The 24,291-nt window shown below is 43.0% G+C and overlaps 1 protein-coding gene across 3 annotated transcripts in view; it reads right to left on the reverse strand.

Annotated features, from left to right (window-relative positions):
• Nucleotides 1–20,873, reverse strand: part of MREG (melanoregulin) — a 47,639-nt gene extending 26,766 nt beyond the window's left edge. The window contains exons 1-2 of one of the 3 annotated variants that reach the window (XM_061607716.1): nucleotides 20,542–20,873; nucleotides 9,256–9,415 (exon numbers count right to left, since the gene is read on the reverse strand). In XM_061607716.1, the coding sequence (XP_061463700.1) occupies nucleotides 9,256–9,415; nucleotides 20,542–20,642 (261 nt within the window). In that variant the 5' untranslated portion in view covers nucleotides 20,643–20,873. Of the gene's footprint in view, nucleotides 1–9,255; nucleotides 9,416–20,541 lie in introns of those variants that run through there. The other 2 variants (XM_061607717.1, XM_061607718.1) reach the window with 2 other exon arrangements.
• Between the last annotated feature and the right edge of the window lie 3,418 nt (nucleotides 20,874–24,291).

A 24,291-nucleotide genomic window follows, 5' to 3' on the forward strand; every position in this document is an offset into this window, starting at 1 on the left:
TTCTTCATACTTTGGCGGCAGGGTCACTTGCTTGATCTCTTGCACTGCCCCCGCTAGGGTGTTCTTGATTCCTTCAGGTTGACAGTTCTCCTGGCAATACTGTGAGGTGAACCACACCACCGCCTCCTTCCAACTTATTTTGGGTTCATGCTTTGCTAGCCAGGGCATTCCCAGAATCACCTCAAAGTTCGAGAGATCTGACACGTATAGCGAAATGAACTCTTCGTGCCCAGGGATTTGAAGTTTCACTTCCTCCGTGGCTTGTGTCACCCCTCCTGACTTCAGGGGTCTCCCATCGATAGTCTCCACAGCTAGGGGAGCGTCCAGTTTCCACCGGGAAATTCCATGACGCTTGACTAACTTTGCATCAATAAAATTTGTGACGGCTCCACTGTCAATTAAGGCAGTGGAATTAAACACCACTCCTCTGGAAGTTGTAATCCGAATAGGCAAGACCAACACCCCCTTTGAGGGAGGTTGGATCGTTGGGGGGCCTTTATACAACGCTGCCCCCAGTCCACCGGCCTGCACGTGGACTGGGTGTTCTAGTTTCCCGACGGCTCGGCTTTCCCCCCTTTCAGTCCACAGTCTCTGGCCACATGGCCCGGCTTTGAACAATAAAAGCATAAACGTTCCCGGCATCGTCTTTCCTTTTCTTCTTCCGACAGTCTTGGCCTAGCCTCTCCCTGTCCCTCAGTTGCATTACCTGCCATCCCTGTAGTGGGAAGGGTCTTGTTGCGGGATGCCGAGGCTGAGTATCTCGGGACCTCCTGCTTCCTTTCCAGGCGCCTTCCTTCCATCCGGTGATCTATCTGTAGGCATAGCCGGATGAGCCCTGGTAGGTCAGCGGGGGGGGGAGGTCCTGGCCAACTCATCCAGGATTTCACCATTTAATCCACTCCGGTACATAAACATCAGGGCGGCGTCATTGTAACCAGTTTCCTGGGACAGAATTTTAAAAGCGTTAGTGTACTCGGAAACAGTCCCTTTAGCTTGCTTCAGAGCGCCTAGTTGCCGCGCTACTGTTTCAGCCCTTTGCAGGTCTTGAAACATCTTGGTCATCTCCTGTATAAATCCTCTGTACCTTCCTAAGACAGTATCCTTTCTCACGAGATACGGAGTCACCCATTTTGCAGCTTCTCCCTCCAGGAGGCTAATCACGAAAGCTACTTTAGCCCCATCGTCTGGAAATTCCGTGTGCCTGACATCCAGATATAACTCACACTGAGCCACGAAGGTTGCCAACTGATCACTTTGTCCCGCGTATTTTGGGGGCAATCCAATGGGAACCTTTACTACGGCAGCTGGAGGGGCTGTTCGCATCTGGTCTATCGTGGCCTTCAAGGTTTGATTATCCGTCTTCAGCGCCTTGACTGCTGCTAGCAGGGCTTGAACATCCGTCTGCAAATCAGCTACCTTAGTCCTCAAGAGTTCCACTTCTTCCGTCTCAGAAGTGGGGTTCGTCCCCCCCGCTGCTCCCTTTGACATCTTGTCCCAGTCAAGTGAAGAGAGCGTTGAGGGTGATTTAGGTGGCTCTGTCAAGCTGTCAGGCCCAGGATGTGACTCAGGAACCAGACCAACGGCTGTAGTTAATTCGTGTTTTATTAGGGTAATGTCCAAACAAAGACTGCGTTTTCTCATGAAGCAATACAGGGATACAGGTCCTGCGGCATTGGGAGAAAGTTGACAGAGCAAGGGACTTCTTCCTGCCTGTTCTTTAAGAAGGGGCCAAACGGGCACGCAATCTTTCGCTCCTCCTTAACTGCCCCTCAGGTACTGCCCGCCTTCCCCCCTTCTCTCCTGTCTTTTCAGCTGTCTGCGTGTACGCGGTGAGGGGGGAAGCATCACCCCCTCCTCTTCTGAAGTTTCCGATTCCAGGATGGGGGATAGGGGAGGGGCTGTTGGTAAACTGCCTCCCTGCTTTTCGGCTGTGAGCAGCCCTCCCTCTTCCCCCTCTTGCTCTGAGCCTGAAAGAGGGGGAGGCGTGAGAATGTCCAGGGAGGGCTCAGGCTCCCCGTTGCTAAGCGACCTTATCACTGGCAGTTCCTCTGTTTCGTCTTCGCTCCAAAGGGGGGAAGTTCCTCCCCCTTCCCTCTGCCATCCATCCGAATACTCTTCTCCCAACTCTCCGGGATCCAGCTCCCCGGGATTGGGACCCCAGCTCTGCCTTCCGACATTTCCCTAGGACCTGGCTCTACTGAGCACTAGGTCTGGCCCCATTTGCTGGGCTACAGCAGTGGCCTCAGGGATAAAAAGATTCCCCACCCACTACCCTAAGGGATGGACCAACCAGGCAGCAGGGAAAGACAATGTGGTGTTCTCCAGAAGTTCTTGGACTCCAAGAACTCCATCAACTCTAACCAGCTTGTCCAATGGTCAAGGATGACGGGAGTTGTAGTCCGACAACATCTGGATGGCAGAGCATTTGCCACCATTGAAGCATGGAGTGATCACACACCAACTCTTATATCCAGATATCCTGCAACATGTTACAGGTGAAAATTAAGGACAGCTTATTCTGAAGTAAGTACAGTACTACCTCAGTTAACAAATCCTCCAGGAACAAAGCTCTTTTTTTAGGCTTTTTTAAAGGTGAAACTGACCTGCATTGCTTTGCTATGGATTAACTTTCAAGCTTGTGCCTTTGCTTTAAGATGAAACTGACTAGCCTATTTCTTTGCTTTCCTGTCAGTACTCTGATATGATAAGCCTGTGCCTTGCTAGAGCGACAAGCTTATGTGTTTCCTTTGCGTTAAAGAGATCTCTTGCTTTCTCCCAGGGCTGGGGAGGAAAGGATACAATACACTTCAGAGGAAGAAGAGAAGGAGGGGGCGGGTGACAGATAGTCACCCTTTAAAGCCCATGTTGAAGCTGCCCAACCATCTATGAGTGGGTGTAGGAACCTATCCTGTTCTTTCCACGTTATTCCTACCTCTGGTAGGAAAGTTTCTGTTGATGTAATGTCCAGGAACACATCTACAGTGTTAACTGAGGTATTACTGTAGCTACTGCTTGACTTCCCTGTAACATAAGTGTTTGCTGTTCACTCTGCAATAACCCTAAAATACTTTTCTTAAAGAAGTCTAGATAGATTTGTGTCAATCTTCAACTAAGGCAATAATTATTTTTGTTTAGACTTCATTGCTCTTCATGAAAACCTGCTAAAAACAATTGTTTCTATTGATCTAGTATTGCTTATTAAAATTATCTCAAAGTCAAGAACATGTTTAGTCCATAAAGCAGTGAGAGGAGTACATGTGAAAGAGAACCAGTGCACTGGCATTTGCTCTCCACTTGTAGATATTGTTGCGTGCCACCCCAATCTCCGAGCAGTGAGATTTCCAGGGGTCCCTGCACTCACCCTGGGTTTGGTTTCCTTGGGAAGAAGGTCAGCGGAGACTGTAGTGTCTTTATGAAATATGGTTTGTTTATTTACACACATTCCAACCTGAGCTTAGGATGGAGAGGTTCAAGCCATCAGCAGTCCAATATCGAGCTTTTCCATCAGGGTTACAGGAGGCATCCTAAAGCCATGGTGCAGAGAGCCAGTCTCTCTGCCTGCCTCCAGTTCCCAGCCTTTCTCAGACACAACTAAAAACACAAGCCTCTCCTTGGCCCCAGGAGGGGGGGAGGCTCTCCTGAAGAGTTTCAATGACAAAAAGGTCTCCCTGGCCCATTCACCAGTTGATGGGCACCTGACAGACCCATTAACCCACCTGGCCACTCTATTAGATTAACAAAAGAAACTCATCTGACCAGCAGAGCAAGTTTCTCACCCCAAGGCACAGGATTCCAAATTAGAGGCTGAAAGGGGACTCATAGAAATTATCCATCTCAACCCTCCAAACTCACAACACTATATATGCGCATTAGAATCAAGATGCATCTCTACCTGTGACTTAGACATCTGAGAGAAGGGGATGGAACCTGAAGAATGGCTGCTCTGGCAACTTGCACTATTTAAAAAACACACGGACACAAGTCTTCAAATTCTCTCCAAAAGACAAACAGGGACAATGATTCCCAAAAGACAGGTACCAGAAAATAAGGCGTTTGGAGCATATGCAATATTCAACTCACATGGGATTGGCCCTACTATTAGACAGAGTGAGGCAAGCACCTGCGGGCTGGCAGCAACTGCTGTCCCTAACCAGAGCCCAGGCAGTCTGCAATCCCATCTTCCAAGGGGGAGAAAAATGGTAAATGGTATATCATGCTTGAGGATATTTATGGAAATGTCTTTCCTGCAGGCTGTAAATATGCACCTAACTGTACAATTTTTGAGAGATTTCCTAGAGAAGTGGTGCTACAGCAGAACAAGCAATGTTCTGAACAGTGAGTTCCTTTTTTTAAAAAAAAAACTACTTTGCTGCTTTCAAGTTTTAGCACTCTTTTTTCAGCCCATAATAAACTTAGAAAAAATGAAAATATATAGCTTTCAAGCTACTGATAAATAATTTAATATTTCAATGGAGAACATTGTTCAAGGTACAAGTAGAGTACATTGCCCATCCCCTCCTATAAGTATTTTTTCAAAGTTCACAGCAAATGATTTTTTTAAAATGCAATTGACAGCTAAAGGAAAAATAAGACTCGGAAAAGAGCAAGTTTAGGATGAGACTGACAGGATTGCTTCACTCCATCTTACCAGAGAGCAGTGGAAAACCTTTGCAGGAGAACACAGAGGCGGTTCATTGTGCCTCTGTGAAAGAGCATTTTAAGAGAGGGGGAAATAACAGAGAAAAGAGCTGCAGAGGTAATACTAGGTCCAAATACAGAACCAAAAGCAGCCCACAGAGTCCAACAAAGTCAGAAAACACAGAGCTTGCCTGGCCTTGGATTCCATATTCTTACACAAGATCTTCTCAACTCGGCTTTTCTTGAGCCACCACTCTTGACTTCATTATGCATCCTATTAGGATGGAGCAGCATACAGGGTTTCAAAAGCTCCCTGCTAGAGATTTAAGACAGCCCATCTCAACTGGAGTTCTACTTCATCTGTGGATCTCACCCTGAACAGCTAAAGTTGCAAGGAGAAATGAGTTACCTAGTGTTTTTGTCTGTCCAGTAAGTTGTTATGGTTGTATACAATAAGATAGGGGTTACTTTAAACTCCTTTCCAGCCATGAATAATACCGAAAAGATAGCTTACCATAACACACATTTTGAATTACTGTATTACTACAGTCTACTTGGCAGTAAACATCATTGCAGTGGTGCAGATTTAAGTTTCAGCAACACGTAAGTAGATCCAGAGTCCACGAAGTTGCAGAAATAGTGATAAACATTGCCCTTCACCAGGCAAACTGACAGCATAGCCTCTTAATAACTTACACCTATACTCTAAGAAACATTTTAGGGAGACTGAAACTAAAATGCTACCAGCTACATTCAACACACGTGGAGAGCAGGAATGTAAACAGCACTAAGAGGATTATGTCCAGTCACATGTAGTTCCTGTTCCTAATTAAAACTGTTGCTTTTCCACAGAGGGCTGCGTTCTCTTTAAAGGAAGTGGCAAATGTGATTTTGCCCTTTACTCAAGTGGCAAGGCATTTCATATCTGTGCTTGTTTTCCTGGTCCATTCCCCGAGTCTCCACTGAGCCATTCCAGCCACACACAGATACACTCTTACCTGGACTTTTACTTTCCAAGATCACTCACTAATCTGGAAGAATCCTAATTTTATTCCTTCAATGTAAAGAGGGATTTATTTGCCCAAGTTGACACTATAATATGTGACAAGAGGGATTATGGAGCCATTTTTGGAAACAGCAAAGGTTTTGTGGCTTCTATTCCAGGAGTTCCTTTGTAAACATCTTGATTTGGTTTCTTGACTTCATTCTTTTATCAGAGCAAGTTCAATAGTGTTGCCTTAGATTATGTTCAGCATATGTACTTACAAACTTTTATAAACCATCATCTATATCCAGAAATCTGTTTCTGGATATCATGCCAGTGCCTAACAATACGACATGCTTGTACACGCAAATCAAAACCTTATAATACTTGCATCAATAAATTTCTTCTGAGTTTTCTTGAAAACTTATGAGACTGGACACCTGATCCAAGTTTTCTCCCAACTCTTCTCAACAACCGTGGGCGTGGTTGGGACTTTATAATATGCTGGAACATTGATATGTCCTTAAATAAGTGACATTATTTTCTAGCGCAGGATAATCGATTCTGCTAGAGAGGAACAGGTTGCCAGCCTCTTATAAGGTAGGGAGGTAGAGCAGACAACAAGCTAACAGAATCAGAGTCATTTTCCTAGAACACCATTTACAACTTCCTTTTCAAACCTAAGGTAACTGATCCAGTTCTGCCACATTTAAAATTACACATACCCTTCTACTATTCTCTATTCATGTGTATTCTAGATTCAAGTGTATTCAGTGTTTGAGGAAATTTGAAACAGATATCACTCTAATAACAAACTTGGGGGGGGGCATGTCAACCAAGAAAGAGGGCCACCCACAGAGTAGGGATGTCTCCATGCTTGTGATGAAATCCCAACTATACAGAAAAATCCTACACCTTAAAAAAAAGAGACCCAGTCAAAAAACTTGTGCAGGTGCAAAGCCCTCCAATAGGAGCAGAACATTAGAAAATGGTCAAAAAGATATAACAGTGATAGACACACCAAGGGAAGGAAGATCCCCAAAGGAACATTTATTCTCCTGCCCCTTGAACAACATGAATTTCTCTGTATAGCCAGCTCCCCAGTCTCCCTCCTCTTATAGTGCTAAAGCACCCAGACTTAGGGCTTGCATAACAGAGTGTGAGGTTGAAATTCATACAGACACACAGGCTATACCACTCAGTGTGGAGGTTACCCTCACCACTTCCCTCCCTCTGAGGATTACTTCCAGGCACCGTGTCTGCATTACATGGGATCTCACCAGAAGTAAGAACCACAAGCTCCCAGGATTTGTTTATTATGTCATAAGCAGGCCTGAACCATTATAAGCCTTACATGTGTCTGCACTTGCAATGTATAAATTGGCTTTTAGGGACCATTTGCATCTATGGAATCATTCTATAGCATAGCGCAGACTAGACATTACAGATCTATGAAATCCAACACTTGCAATAATGCCAGTAGCAAATATTTCTACATGCTGACTTTTGTCTTTAAAGAATCCTAACATACTAAGTGACCAGAGCTTTAGTCCACTCTATTCTTCAACAACAGATATCAAGTTATTTGTGCCAATTTTGTTTTTTTGCTCTCCGTATACCAAAAATAAACTTTGCCCTTCAGGTTTACGGAAAACAACTCTGCGACCACAGATTAGGACCTCCTTTAAATCAGTGTTTACGTCTTCTGACAAGAAAACCTATAATAGTTTAGTTCACAGGAAATGTTGTTATCCAAATAAATTCCTGTTATTTTTAAACTAAGGCATATTTTTAAGTATATCAAAAAGCTTCCCAGTCATGGGACCCAATAACGAAAGAACATAAAAGCAATTGCTCTTAATGAGTGTACCCAAAACCATATGCTGCTGAAGGTGTTAGCTCCATTACAAAATACAATGTGTCTGAAGGCTTGGGTACAAGAAGCTCAGGTTTAAATCCCTGCTGTGTTATATGACCATCATTGGATGGTCTTGGACAAATCATTATCTTCAATCCTAACCTATTTCACAGGGTGTTTGAGAGGCTAAAATGTTGTCAAGTCCTATTATATAATGTTAGGTAATCATCAGGTTAGTCTAATTGCAGTCGAGTTTGAATAGCCCTCCCCCCCCGATACACATATAATTAGGGGCCAACAGATCCTCATATTAGGGAGATTAATTGTTAATAATCCTGGATAATTATTTGACTTTTTCTCAGTGAGAGCTAGCGGCTGGAAAATACCCAGAGCTCTCAAGTGTTTTGAATGGGAAAGCAACCCCCTCTAGATAAGTGGATGGGGCAAATGAATGTGCATGCACACACCATTTGTGGATAAAGAGACACCTTTTTTAAAAGGTCCTCCTGCCAGTAGGAAAGGCGGGATATAAATCAAATAATAAATAAATAAATAAACACTCCTCTATAGCGACCCAAGTTGGAGGTCATTACAAGCAACATGTTGGAGTGAATTCCATAGTTTAACTATGCACTGTGTGAAGTACTTTCTTTTGGTTGTCCTGAATCTTCCAGGAATCAGCTTCATTGGTTGGCCTCAGGTTCTAATATTATGGGAGAAGGAGGGAAAAAAGATCTCTATCCACTTTCCCACAACATGAAGAATGTTATACATCTCAGTCATGTTCCATTTACCTACCTTTTGCTAAACTAAAAAGCCCCAAATGTTGCAATCTTTTCTCATAGGGGAGTTACTCCATCTTCTCACAATCATTTTAGTTGCCTTTCTCTGAACCTTTTCCAGCAGTACAATGTCCTTTTTGAGGTAGGTAACCAGGACTATACATAAGTGTGGTTGCACCATATATTTATATAACTTTCACATTTGCAATTTTATTTTCAATTGCTTTCCTAATGATCCCGAACACTAGGATCAGTAAATGTGTACATAAATTCTGACGGAAAGGCAGCATAAGAACATCCTAAGATCAATTCATTTATTTGTATATCACTTTTTAATAAAGTTGTACCCATTGTGTGCACAGTTCTGAGATTTTGTGGTGACCTCTGGGATCTGTTTGTTGGTGCCAGTTCAGTTACACTCCATTTCACTGGCAGGTGGTTCCTTTGTTTTCCACTATCTTCTGTTTTTACAGTTTCAGTAAACTCAGTTTCACATTAACAAAGCAAAGACACAGGGTGGTCCATTTTAAGTTAGCAAAAATCTGGTGTCAGGAAAAGCCGTGGAAGTTCACAACATTCAGGATTGGCCCGCAAAGATAGCAAATATGTGACTATTGGGAAGTGTAGTGCCAAGTTTGATTTTAGCAAAATTCTTGCCCATCACAACTTACAGTACCCCTGATTATAGTGCTCTATGAAGGTGGGAATCATTTATCAAACATTATTCTTGTCAATTATACAAATTCCTACTCACATTTTTGCTTAATCTAATTAGACACTTCAGTTATTTCACATGTGTTCTATTGCTGAAGAGGTATACATGAAAATTAATATTTAAAAAGGCAACGTTCAACATTTCTGGATCAACAGAACTAGCAAGCAACAATGTATCAAGTCAATCTTAAGGTTAACAATAAGGATTTGTGTTTGCTTGGGTTTTTTTTGAAGAATTATGGCCAAACATTGATTCAGTGGCCATACAGAGGACTTACCTCTGAATCTTTGTCCAGTTTGTCTCTAACCACAATTAAGTTATACAATATCCGGTCATCATCTGCTTCTGTGTGGGAGATGTCATGAGGGACACTCCACAGGTTCTTCTCTTCATCCCATGCCTGCGTTGCTCCAAATGAAGCATAAGGGTTGTTATTACTGAAGAGCAATAAAGAAAAGAAAAATAGAAGCCAGGTTAGCAGTATAGTTTTGGAATAATGATGTAATCATATACATTGCTAGCATCACTTATATTTTACGAATCTATGTTACACAAAGACATGCAATTTTATTGTGTAGTTTTATTATTTTTAACAACTGCCAATTTCACTTATATTTTGAAAAATGTTTAGGTTAACTTGTTTTTTAATGTTTGATTTTAATGAACATTTTATATTCTATGTAAACCACTTCAAGGTTATGGATGGTTAAGTGGTATACAGTAGGGCCCCGCTTTGCGGCGCTCCACTTTACAGCGTTCCACCAATACAGCGGTTGTCAATTGTAGAAAGGCCCTGCTCCTACAGCGCTTGTTCCGTTTTTTGGGGCGTCAAGCACCATTTTTGTCAATGTTAGTCAATGTGTTCCGCTTTACAGCGGATTTCACTTTACAGCTGTGGTCCAGAACGGAACCTGGCGTATGAGCGGGGCCCTACTGTATATTAATCCTGTGTAAAATAAAGGGAAATGCTTAGTTGATATTATCTACCAGGTGGACCTGACTATGGCCCACCAGTGACCACGGTGCAACTATAAAGTAAGAACTAGCCACAGGCAGAATAAAAGAGAATCTCCTGCTTTTGGGCTTCCCATAGGGGCACCCAGTTGGCCACCATGAGAACAGGATGCTGGACTAGATAGATAGGCTTCTGACCTGATCTAGGCTCTTTCTATGTTAGAAATTACACATTACACAGGAAATCCAATATTTATTTTGTTTTCTAATTATATAGCCTCCATATAACAAGAGTTTTCTGGGTAGCTCACAAAGCAAAAAACTCAATTCAATTCAAAACTCTGATCTACTAACACCTTGGTTTTCAGTTAAGAGTAGAGATGTGAAGGGCCAGGGGGAAAAAACAGATTTTTTGGGGGGGCAGTTTTTTCCCTTTTGTTTTTTGAAAAATGGGGGAAATGTTGGATTGCGAAATATTTTCTTTCAGAATAATGAACAAAAGGCCTATTAAGACAAGGTGTTCATATATTTAGCCACCCAAAATGATTTCTAAAACTGCATAACAGGAAGATTTATGTAACACTATTTATTTATTTATTTATTAAATTTATATCCTGCCCTTCCTACCGTAGGAACCCAGGGCAGCAAACAAAAGCACTAAAAGCACTTTAAACCATCATAAAAACAGACTTTAAAATATGTTAAAACAAAAATATCCTTAAAACCATATTAAAACAAACCATCTTTAAAACATTTTTACAAAGCTTAAAAAACATCTTAAAAAGCAATTCCAACACAGACACAGACTGGGATAAGGTCTCTGCTTAAAAGGATTGTTGAAAGAGGAAGGTCTTCTGTGGGCACCGAAAAGATAACAGAGATGGAGCACCCCCAGACCACAGACCTGCTCTTTCAGAGGCAGTTCAACCCCATCCAAAGCAGGCAACTGACCAATTATCTGAACTCGGGAACCACCAACCCACAGAGTCTCCAACTTGCTAGGATTGAGACTCAGTTTATTGGCCCTCATCCAGCCCACCACCGAGTCCAGGCAATGGTCCAGGGCTTGCACAGCCTCTCCCAATTCAGATGTTAGAGAAATAGCATACTGTTGTCAGCATGCGTGCCATCAGCCAACATGGCAGCAGAGGCTTCAGCCCCTTAGGAAAACCTCAGCCGCCATCTTTCTTAAGGGCACCGCTGCGTGTGCAACCACAGAAAAAGGTAAGTTAAGCAAGTGAATGGTGGAGCCCCAAAGCTCTCGCCGTGTGATCCGCTGCAGCGATCCTGCTGCAAATCGCGGAAGGGGAGCAGAGGGCCCCTCAGGGGCTCCTGTACCCTCAGGGGCCCTCAGGCCAGTGCCCCACCTGGCCACCCCTTGGAAACGGCCCTGAGTACAACTCTCAGATGCAAGACAAGATGCAGTTTTTACTATAGGGGACACTGCCATTGTCACAAAAGAAGGTTTCGGTTTCTTCTATTCTTATAGGGCTTCCTCCTGTTGGTATGGTTGATCTGTTTCTCTCCTTTTGACTATGTCTCAAAGGACTTGGAGAAAGCACAGAGCAACAAAAAGGATCTGAAAGTATACTTATTTGGAAGGCAAGACTTTATATTTATCGAATTCAAATTGAATCATATTTCATCTGCATTAGTTTATCTTCAAAAATCCTTAAATAAATCATAATTTAATTCCTACTCATATGATGCTTTGTTGCAACCCACTCCCAACCACAGCTTAGTGTTTCATTGCAAGCTAGCCACTAAATTATTCCCCCCCACCGCCAGTAAAATGGTGACACCAACATCTAGCATATGGAACATTTCTACACTGCAAGTTCTTCTAAGAAAAAATGTTTGCAAATACTGCCAAATTAAGTATGCATTTATGGCAAACCAAGTTATACACAATACATTTGATGTTCCTAAGTAACAACGAGACTTTCAATCTACAGGGTGCTATTATACAGCGATGAGAGTGGCTGTATAGTATAGCCAGCATGGATTTTTCACATTCCGCAGTGTTAAATTGAAAATACCTCCCATGCCATTCTGATGCTTCCCATATGCTCATTAGAAAACAAAACATATAGTCCTGAACTCAGAAACACTTGCTTAACAACCCTCTAAAATTTCATGGCAATACACAAAACAGTTCAGAGTGTAAAATACCATACTGTAAAAAATGACGGTACCATGATTGTGGAACATGCTTCCAAAGATGGCCCTTCTGACCCAATCAACGGCTTGCCTTCCAGTGAGCAGTGGAAAAAAACATATTGTTCAAGAAGACTCTGGGAGTCAGGACGCTATTGCTAATTCCAGAGGAGGAGAGTGGAAACACCTGCAGCTAATTGACTGCGCCCAGCCCGCAGATGAGCTATGAAGGTTGCTGCAATGCAGACCTTTTAAGGCCTGCATGAGGGCATCACCCCCTTTAATATTGTACCATTGAATGTATAATCAAGTAGAGAGAGAGAGTCATGTTGTATTATTGGTTTATAATGTGCGGCCCCAGAGTGAGAGTCTGGGTTGTCATGTTTTTGATGCCCAATACCACTCAGTATGAGAAACTGAACTGGTATTGAGTATGGCCCTACCTGGGTGAGAGACGGGGAGGGAGTGGTTGCGTTGGATGCTATGTATTTTTGTAGGCTAAGCATTTGTTCCTTAAGGTGGTTTAGCTGGAGATAAGTTATCTGTATGGTTTGTGGGAATGAATCAAAGTGGGATTTAGACATGGAGGACTGTTAAGGACATATTTGGGAGGGATTATTGCTGTGTGTAGAGCTCCTAGTATAGTTGTTTTAATTAATTAACTAATGATGCTCTTTTGGGAGTTTGTATTTTGTATTTGATTCTTGACTCATGTTTATGTTTAAGAGAATACTTTTATTTTTCTGATAAATATGCTGTTTTGAATGTGTTTTTTATATTTGGCTTGAATTTGTAATGTTTTCTTTTAATATTTTGTGATGTTTTGTTCAGTGTTTTAATCTAGGTTGTAAACCACTTTGAGATTTGATTCCCAAATAATATAAAGCGGTATAGAAATGAAAGAATAAATAATAAATAAATAAAATAGGAGAAAAAACAGGCCTCTGTTGGACTTCTTTCTGTCAAGAGTTCTCATAATTCGTTGAAATTAAAAATCAGCCATGCTCTATTACTGACCTTGCCCTTGCAGACCATCTTCTGCAGTTTAAAAGTTTAAAAAAATGCCTACCTGATTTTTAATTAATTTAAGAAATTTAGCATTGGATCAATGATAGGCCCGGGCATGCTCAGTAAGAAACAACTGTCAGTGTTCTAAAAGCCAGACAGCTGCTGGGCTTGCCTAATCAGGAGTCCACACCCACACCAGACATTTTATTTCCACTTTAAACACTCCTGGCTCTCACAAAGAATCCTGGGAAGTGTAGTTTGTAAAGGGTGCTGAGAGGAGACTCCTATTCTCCTGACAGAGCTCCAGTGGCCAGAGTGGTTTAACAGTCAGCCACTCTGATTGGATTATTTGGGGGAAGCCATGACTGTCTAAAGTAGAATAATGGCCTGGGGTGGATGTTGCCAGGGACAGCTTTGGTTTAAATTTGGGTGAGGATACATGTGCCTGCTGTAGAATAAAAAGGTGGGGAAAACCCTGAAAAACAATGATACTGCTCACAATGTTTTCCTTTTGGAAAAGGGGCTTCCCTTCTGCCCAGTGCCCACCCACCCAATCTCCTCCCCCTCCACTCCCCTTCCTGCCCACCTCCTCCCCTCTCTGCCCTCCTCCTCCCCTCCCTGCCCCTCCCCCAGGTCAGTTTCACCTATTCTAAGCATGATTGCACATAAGTAAATCCCATTTAACTCAAAAAGCATGCAAACGATCAAACTTGCCCTCCCCTCCTCCTCCCTCCCATCACCGCTATTTTGCCCTTTTCCTCTCCCTTCCTTTGCCTGTCCTTCCCCCTCCCCCATCCCCTACCAATTCCCTCCTTACCCCTCCTCCGCCTTCCCCTCACCATGGTCAGTTTTACCTAATTTATGCATGATTGCATGGGAGAAAATCCCATTGAACTCAATAAGCATGTCAATGATCAGAACTGCCTTTGCCCTCTTTTCCATCTCCCTTCCTCCTCCCTTCTTCCCCTCCCCTCTTCCTTCTTTCTCCTCATCTGCCCACTCCAAACCTCCCTCCCTCTTCTCCTCCCCCCTGTGGTCAGTTTCACCTATCCTAAGCATGATTGCAGGGGAGTAGATCCCACTGAACACAACAAGCATGCAAATTATCAAACCTGCCCTCCTCCTGCCCTCCCCCACCTGCCTGCTGCCCTCCCCCTCCTCCCTTTTCCCTCCCCCATGGTCAGTTTCACCTATCCTAAGCATGACTGCGTAGGAGTAAATCCCACTGAACTCAACAAGCATGCAAATGATCAATTGATTCTCAGCACACTTGCACAGGATCCCATTTCTTACCTCCTGGATTAAAAAGCAAAGAAATTCACTAATAAGCAAAAACAAAAAACAAAAAACCCTTGCGGTTTAAGAGCGTACCTATAGCCAACAGATATTCCTACAATATATCAGAGAGGAGGTCAGGTCTCCTGTTCCCCTGGTGCATTCACTATAGCTGCCCAACTTCCCTGCTTCTTAAAGTATGATAGAAATAGGTATGTTCTTAAACTGCGGTTTTTTGTCTATTAGTGAATAATTGTATATATGTAGGCAGACTGCTTTTTCCTTCTGATTTTTTGCTCCCCAAATTATTGGTATTAATATCAGTATTTTGAAAGGAAATATCAGTATTTTGAAAGGAAAGTGGCTTCACCACCTCCTCCTCTGCTCTGACTGAGGCTGGTCAGTTTTTACATTAGCAAGCAGAGACAGGCTGTTTTCCTTTTGGAAAAGAGAGGAGGAAAGCAGCTTTCAGTGCTCCCCATCCCTCACTTTCTCCTGAGCAAGCCTAATGTCCTTAACATGGGTGAGACTCTCTAGTGCAGCCTTTTTCAACCAGTGTGCCTCCAGATGTTGCTGGACCACAACTCCCATCAGCCTCAGCCAGCATTGCCAATGGTTAGGAAAGATGGAAGTTGTGGTCCAACAACATCAGGAGGCACACTGGTTGAAAAAGGCTGCTCTAGTGAGTCTATAGACTTGCCTTTTAATCATTTAATGGGTTAACACTACAGAGATTAGAAGGCAAGGCTAGAGAGTCTTGCTCATGCTAAAGACTCTAGGGATTCTTTAGGGTTAGGGCTTGATTTTTAATCTCTATTATAGGCTTGGCTAGCTTGGATTATTTGAGCGGATGAGGGTTGGTAGAGAGAGAGAAACCTGTACTGCTGTGCGTAAAATCAATAAAAGAATAATATGTTCATCAAGGGAATATTCGAGGGGGGGAAGTCTGGTGTCGGGGGAAAGCCACTGAAGTTTGGAGCAAACAGGATCACTTCACAAAGAACGAGAATATGCGGACCATTGAAAAATCTGGTGTTAAATCCGAAGTCAGCTGAATTCTCACCTATCTCTAAGGAAGATTCTGTTTGTGGATCTTTTTGTACCCCATCTAGTTCAGCCCTAAACATTTCTCACACCCACCCTGCTCCTGGATATCGTTACTTACAAGAAAACTATTGCTGTCACTAGAATACAACTTTATTTAGGTCTGGATTCTACAGATACTACATATATAGCTACTGCTGCTGCTATTATACGTCATCAAAACACTAGATATCAGTGCTTCATTGTGTGGTACTGCATTATGTTTACTGAAAATAAATGGAAGGTTTTTTCCCCCTTTATACACTACTATTTCTCTGGTGAGATGCTTTTTCAGTTAGGGCATACTCCCTACAAAATACAGACTTGCTTAAGCCCCCCATCCCACAGAGAATTGCAGAAAATGGAGATCATTTGACACACCCTGTACAGCTAACCTTTCACTGACAGCTGTTGTAAATTTATGTTACACTTTCTGACGTTTTTAATATATTCTACAATTAGAAGAAGGGATACTCTCCATTAGCGTCTGCTTTGAGAATATCAAATAACAGAGAGCTGCATTTTCAGAGTAAGGTACTGACAATGCCTTTAGACATAATGGCCTTGGATTAGCACACACCACTTATAGAAGGTCAATTAAATGCTAAACAATTCATTTAGATGCACTGCCATGATAAATTCTCCACAGATTGTGAAACACCAGAATGCAGTTGGATTAAAGCCATAAAACAATTATGAATGGGCCACTTCAATTAGGCAGGGACATTTTTTCCCACATTTCTTTTAAAAAGTCAATTATATTCAACCCATCTCATCAAAACTCACGTAAGGGGCCTTAAGCGAGAACGAAAGCTACCTCACAGTATAGCCACAAGGATGAATAAGATGCAGAAATACTTTTCCCCACTCATATTCTTAATAAGACACACAACTGAAGTTATTCTAGTTGGTCAATCATTAGTACAGATTTCTAGAATTACATGAACAAACAGATATCACTTGGGTGTGGGGCATGGCATCGTAGCAAGATGTATTACTAATACTTATGGAAGCCACATGATTTCATAATATGGGAAGTAGACGTCTTAACACAAAGCAAAAAAAAAAATCCCAGTGCCAAGTTACTTTCCACTTTGTTAGCTCCTTCTTTCAAATACGCCATTAAAGTACCAATAATTCTTTCCCCAAAAAAGCATCAAAAATATCCTAAACCAACCAAGAATATTATTGATCGGAAGCACCAATGTCCTTTGAGTTTCACAAATTACATTCCTTTACAACCCTGAATTGTGAAAGGACTTGAGCTCCAGGCACAAATAGTAGCATGCCTTGCATTAAGGCTCATGTTTCTTCCGGTACAAAGCAAGGAGAAGTTGTGTTCTGCCTTTTTGCTGTAAAGTTCCCCAGTTAAAGAACAGTGGCACACTTGCAATTCACAAGCTGCTACAGACCCCAGGTCCAAGGACACACAAGGCAGCCACCTTAGGATTGCAGCCTAAATGAGGAAAACATATCCCAAATCTAGAAAGGAGATGTATACAACTTCTAGCACAGCAGTTTAGCAGAAGAAAAAAGTTACCCCAAAAATGGCCATCAATTTGAATTTGAGATTAGGAAAGCCTTCCTATCTTAGAGCCTTTGTGTACACCACGTTTTGTACTTTTATGATAGAGGTACACAATTCTGATTTATTGGGGCTTGGATGCGTCACAATTCCACACACAATTATTTACATACAAATTAAAACCACCAATAACCTCTACCACTGAGGATGGCTACAGACAGGTTGTTCACATCATAGCTGTTTGTCATGTAATGGGCATGTTTGTAGAGAGCAACTTATCTGTAGTGTCCTGCCAAGTTAGCAAGACAAATTGTACCATGCACTTGCAACTAACTTGATATACGGAATAGTAAAAACAAAGTACAATTCAGGCCACCATATAGCAAAGTGTTGCCGATGACTAGCTAGCCACATAGTTGCAGCATGTAGCAAGATTACAAGCATACACCACTGAGTAAATAGCCACATGGATGCTTGAGTGTTAGAAGCGAGGAGGAGTTTGATACCCAAATTCTATGAACCCCCAATTCTGAGATTGCAAAGCAGTTTTTAAAACATATTCAGGATGCAGATAGGGCTCACGTTATGGAACACTCTCCCATGAAAAATACACATTCTTACCTATAGGAACTAGAACATTAGGGAAAGTTTATCTGATCTGCCTTACTTGTTTTCTGCATGAAAGACCATTCAGTCATGTGCATCCCTACCTCTAGCCTGTATAGCCCAAACATAGGTTCATTGCTTCAATGAAACAAGGCCAGGCAGACAATGGGTGGGTGGTAGCAATGTGCTAGTCATTCCATGAACTGGTATGACAGGAGAGGGTCAGATTCCAGAGGGAGTCCAATCATCTTGCCCTCAATTGCACTTCCATGCAATTAAAACATTAGTTCAAGTTTTTCATGCACAGCCCTGATTAGTCATTACAAGCAATGCCGACTTCCAATAGCTCAGCCACCAAGGAACAGCTAGCAAACTCCAGCTTATCAAATGACCATTATCCAGGGCTGTGGAGTCGGTACGCCAAACCTTCGACTCCGACTCCTCTATTTTTCTACTTGTCCGACTCTGACTCCACCCAAAATTGCTTCCAACTCCACAGCCCTGGAAAGGGCTGTAAATGTCTTTTTAAATTGGAAGCTCTTGTAGGAGCATTTTTATCGCTGCCTGAATATGCGCTGATCTTGGCATCACAGCATTTGTCTTCATCTGGTCCTGTGTCATACACTGACACACAAAATGTTTTCCATCTTGAGTTATGGTGAAATGCTCAACTACAGCTAACTTCATGGGAAGCTTCTTTGACATTTTGAATTTATATTCTCAAAAATTTATCAATCAAAATTTATTTTGAAGCCAGAGTCTGAGTCGGTACATTGCAAAGTAGGACTGCCCAGCTAGCATCCACTAACAGATCAACCTACACAACTAAACCAACCTGCGCCACAAGCAGAAAGCATATCATCTCAGAAAGATGGCAGTGGAGCAAAGAGATGACTCAAGCAAGCAAGTCAATGCCCAGCCAGCCCAATACTATCAACCTGTTATAGTCATACAGGATTTAGACTCAATTCTCATGAAAAGAAAGTTTTTCCTATCCTGATTCTCCAAGGGTTGATCTACACATTACAGCCATCATGTAGGAGCCAGTTTAAAAAACTCGGTGGGGCAGCCATTGTAGCATAACAGTAAGCTGCTTTTGCATAGCAGTTCATCACACGGTTGGAGCTGATTTCTCCATGCCAAAGAAGACCCTTATTTTCATATATTAGCACAGCTAAATTTGTATAGTGAAACCCTCCTGATCCACATGCTGAGCGCACAAACTTTACTGCCCAACACGAGTGCCATATGAAACAGTTTTGAACATGGTGGCTGTAACTTGCAGACTGATGCCATCCCCTATAGATCATCTTCTGGAGGAACTACAGCCTCTCCACTGATACTTCCCACAGCCCTCTTCCCACAGCCCTCACCTATTTGTCATAAAGAAATGCTCCAGAGCCTTTGTTATGGATTGGCCAGGCAAGCTGAGAGTTCCTCTGTCCAGCAGAGTTGTAAAGAAAAATTGGAAGAAGTATACTGAGAACAAATTAGATTTGGAGAGTTCCAAGTAGTTGACTGGACAAGATGAAAAATAACCAGAGGCAAAGCCTGTTTTTAATATCATATGAAGCAATAAGACAAAGGCCCCTGAGCGTACATTTCCCTATTCATTGAGTAATCATTTCATCCCCATCCGTGTAAAGTCATTTGGTATAGAAATATCTTGCTGTACGTTCAAAGCACCTGCACAATGATGGTGTCAAAAGCAGGTAGAAGAGACCCAGAATGGCTCTTCTTATGCCATGCCTTCTCCACCTGTTCCTATTACAGGCTAGATTAGAGACATTCATAGAGGAATAGGCCTGTCAACAGCCATGGGGTGCTTCCTGACAGGGACAATATCTCACAGATCGCTGAGACTAGATTTTTCTTTGCATGCAACTGGCACACAAAGGTGCATGCATGTGTGGTTTAGTTTTTCATAGCAATACCACCCTTCCATACCAGTGGGCGGTCTCCGAAGGAATGTTTCCATGCTGTGTGTTCTGGCCTCTCCCCTCAGTAATTGCTCCCACACCCTCCATCACATCCCGTTCTGGGCATGGTCACAGAGTCCAAATGTATGTACAGCAATAACAGACACCAAGGTAATCCCCCCACGTGTTGAGATCATGAGAGAATGGCTCCTTCTAACTCAGGTGTTGTAATTTGAACGTGACTGCGGCATACAGCAATCATTGGTGTGCTCACATGAGGAAGAAACAGAAGTAGTTGTGTGGTGATAGTAGTTTGCCATTTGTCACCATATATGCCAAATGAACCTTTAAAAAAAGAAAATACACTAACAAGCTTCCACACCATTTTTTTTTACTTAACAGGTTTTCCACAGTAATAGGAAATCTGGATTAATTTTTTAAGGAGTACAGGCTGGCATTTTGATGATGGCAATGTCATGTGGATGGTGCAAAAAATTTGCATGCATGAACAACACCAAATCCTTAATAAACCTACAACTGAAAGCATACGTGATAGCTCAGCAGAACCTCCATGTTCTGAGGCAGTATACCTCCAAATGCCACATTGTGTAAAAAAACGGGACGACGGTTGCCTTCACATCATCCTTATGGGCTTTCCCAGAAGAATCTGGCTGAGGCAGTATGAAAGAGGATGTTGACTAAATGGACCCAGCTCAGCGATCCTGCAGGACTGCACGTGTATCCTAACAACGCAGAGGATTTAGAGACAGACATCTCCACTTGCTCTGGATAGCTCAGGATACCAAAGTGTCTCGACGCAGCCCTGAGCCTCTCTGCCATTAGCCAGACAGGGCTACCTAGTCAAAGCGCCCGACCTCCGAGGTAGGCTCTTCTCTTAATTGTAGAAGTTAAGCCACAGGCTCATATGAAGCAAAAGACGGATCTTCACTCGGAGAATGACAGTTCAGCTACGCAACAACACTCAAAAACGATCTCTTTCCTTCTCTCTCTCACCATTGGAGATTCCTATACTTACCTGACCAGGGGCTCCTTCTCCGAAAGCGCAGCATCTCCGAGACATCGTCCCCGGCAGCAGCAACACCACCACCAAGCATCCAGCCAGTCACTTAGCCCCATGGAAGAGGCCCTTTGCTTCGCTTGCCTTGCAAGCGGGCTGAAAGGCGCCCGCAACCGTACCCAGGTGATCTACAAAGCGCATGCGGCCCCTCCCCAAAACCTAGCTCAGCTCCTTCGCTCCCTGGAGCGAAGCGGACCCAAGCAGCAGGGCGCTGGCGCTGCTACCACCCGCTTCATGGAAACAAAAATCCTCTTTGCCGGCTTCGATGCGTCTACTGGCCTTTTTCTATTCCCCCCTCCCCTAACGTGATAAATCCGCGCATGAGCAATTGTGGGACAGAGCCTTACAGTTGCTGCTTCCATCATCGCTACTTTTTGCAGCTAAGCACGATCTCGTATGACCGCCACCTACTGGAAAATACACAAACTGTCACAAAGTCTTAACAGATTTGTTAATATGACAGTCTTATTCTTACGTAGATCTACCAGTCGTCGTTCAGTTGGGTTTCAATTTGCAGCCCAGTAGATAAAGCTGAACGAGGGATAAGGACTACTCAACGGAAACGAATTAAATGGTTTATTGAAATACAATGCTCGTACAGTAATAGCAAGCAATTACACAGCTCAACAAAAAAACTTTTTTTTAGTTGCCAAGGATGTTTGAATGACTTTAGGGTATTTTGGGGGTGCTAAATCCAAAAAATGACATTAGTTTTGCTGAATTGGCTCCAGTTTTTGAGATAATAGATACCCCTCAAATGACGATTGTACCCCAATACGACCTGTAGCTGCTGACATATGCAGCAGGGTTTGGTCTGTCTTTTTACTCTTGAACATTGTTTTGCAAGTTTATCCATTGCATATAATATCATATTGATACTTTTTTTTTTAAGAGGAATATGAGTTCGTCACGAAGAGGCTGCTTAAACAATCCTAATGCATTCTGCTACATTTGTGGCGAACAGGGCCGGTTCCAAACGGCGGCCAGGTTGGGCACTGGCCCGAGGGCCCCACAGCTCTAGGAGCCCTTGGGGGCCCTCCACTCCCCTTCCATGATCCCGTGGATTGCAAGACGAGCTTCCAAACCGCCCGCCATCCCCAGCGCTTCACCTACCTTTCTCTGCTGTTCGCGCCGGGTTGCCATCAATAAAGATGGCGGCCGAGGTTTCCGTAAGGGACTGAAGCCTCTGCCGCCATCTTGGTTGATGGCAATGCGCGCGCTGCATGCCATCAACCAAGAGGCGGCAAAGGCTTCAGTCCCTTACAGAAACCTCGGCCGCCATCTTTATTGATGGCAACCCTGCACGAACAGCAGAGAAAGGTAGGTGAAGCACTGGGGATGGTGGGGGGGGTGGGGGATGGCGGGTGGTTCGGAAGCTCATCTTGCGATCCACAGAATCGCAGAAGGGAAGCAGAGGGGCCCGGGGCAGGCTAATGCTCAAGGGCCCCCGCATTCCTGTAGCCGGCCTGGTGGCGAATACACTCTGCAGAAACAAAGAAAAAACATCACTGACTTTGTAAAACAAGCATATCTTGCTTATTTTGGAGTGAAGCTTGGAGATCAAGATAAGTCTTGGGCTCCCCATAAGGTTTGCAAAACATGTGTAGAGTGCCTACGACAGTGGAAAAATGGAGACAGGAAACGTTTACATTTTGGTGTGCCTATGGTGTGGAGAGAGCTGCAAAACCATCACGATGATTGTTATTTTTGTGTTGTGAATGTGAAAGGCTTCAATCGCTACAAGAAACATAAATGGGAGTATCCTGATTTGGACTCAGCAAGGCGACCTGTGCCACACAGCGAAGACGTTCCCATACCAGTGTTTACCTCACTGCCTGACCTTCCATTGTCAGATGTTGAAGAAATGCTGGACGTGGAGTGTAGCACAGGTGGTAGCCCTGGAAATGGATATGAAGAAAGCTTTTCAACACCTGAGCAGTTCTCCCAAAAAGAACTCAATGATCTGATACGAGACCTCAGTCTGTCAAAGCAAGCATCTGAACTTTTAGCATCCAGGCTAATGGAAAAGAACTGTCTACAGCCGGAAGCTAACATAACAGCTTATCGGACAAGAGAGGAGGGACTTCTTCCATACTTCAGCCAAGATGAAGAACTTGTATACTGCAATAACCTTCCTGGACTTCTTCTCCAAATGGGACTACCTGAATATCGACCAGAAGATTGGCGGCTTTTTATAGACAGCTCCACCAGAAGCTTGAAATGTGTTTTATCGCACAATGGTAACCGCTATGCATCTCTTCCAATTGCTCACTCAACAAAACTTAAAGAAGAATATGAAAATATCAAAATGGTCTTGCAGAAGCTCTGCTATCATAAGCACCAGTGGTCTATTTGTGTTGATCTAAAGATGGTGAACTTCTTGCTTGGGCAGCAAAGTGGATACACGAAGTACCCTTGTTTCATCTGCTTGTGGGATAGTAGGGCAAAGCGAGATCATTGGAAAAAAGTGACATGGCCTTCAAGGGAACACATGACTGTAGGTGCAGCGAACATCATTAACAAGCCATTGGTTGTCGGAGAAAAAATCATTCTCCCACCACTCCATATCAAGCTTGGACTGATGAAGCAATTTGTTAAGGCCTTGGACAAAGATGGTGATTGCTTCAAATATATTTGTAGATCGTTCCTTGGACTGAGTATGGAAAAACTAAAAGCAGGAATCTTTGATGGTCTTAAAATTCGTAAACTCATCAATGATTTGAATTTCACCAAATTTATGAATGATGTTGAAGCTTCTGCCTGGTGCAGTTATGTCTCAGTTGTCAAGAACTTCTTGGGTACACACACACACACACACACTATATATAATATAGATATACACATAGTTATTTTATCAGACATTACAATGCACCCTCCAACCTGTCTACTTTAAAAGCATCCTAAAAGCCTGTTCTAACTGCACAGTACCTTAGTACTGTTTAAGAGAAATATTGTGATAGATTTCTAACAGCACAGAAAAAGCAGGAAAGAAAACAATAGGGAGTCAAGTAAAACTGATTCTTCCAGGTGCTGAAAACGGAGAAAAAGACAAAGACAATATTTGAATGCACAGAGAATGGACCTTTCTTCATAGGGAGTGATCAAAGATAGGAACAGACCTTTGTGTCAGTTTGAAACCAAGCCCAGAGGGGGTGCTAGAACTCTCCATCCACACTCAGATTTTCTCTGGGGAAAATGCAAAATCCCTGCAGTGTGCTTATCGTTACACAAGTTGCATATACACATCTCATATCAGCATTGTCTTAAGACAAAACTTTTTTGTGGTTTCTCCAGCTACTGTTCTCGCCAGCAATGTTCTTCTAGTCCCTTTATTATGCACAATGTTTTCCCCACATAAGGTCTCACACTGGCTATCACCTCATCTCAGCAAAAATGGCAAGCATCTTGCACAGAAACAGACTTTTCCATTGCAGTCATCCATTTTAAGCCACCATGGCTGCTCTGATATTTGCTGGATTCAGTGGCTCATTGAGGCTGGGAGGAGCAGCATAAAAAGGGTATTAAGCAAGATAGTTGAACAGAACACTTCTGAAGGCCAGTTGTCAGGGAAGGACTAGTGCCCTCATGTTCAGGTCTTGGGCTTCATGAAAGCATCTGGCTGCTGACCACAGTTTGGAAAAGAATGCTGATGAATCTTTGTTCTGAGGCAAAAGGGCTCTTCTTAGGTTCTCATGTAAGCTTTCATAG

This window comes from Rhineura floridana, chromosome 2 (genome assembly GCF_030035675.1).
Source record: "Rhineura floridana isolate rRhiFlo1 chromosome 2, rRhiFlo1.hap2, whole genome shotgun sequence".
Lineage (NCBI taxonomy): Eukaryota > Metazoa > Chordata > Lepidosauria > Squamata > Rhineuridae > Rhineura > Rhineura floridana.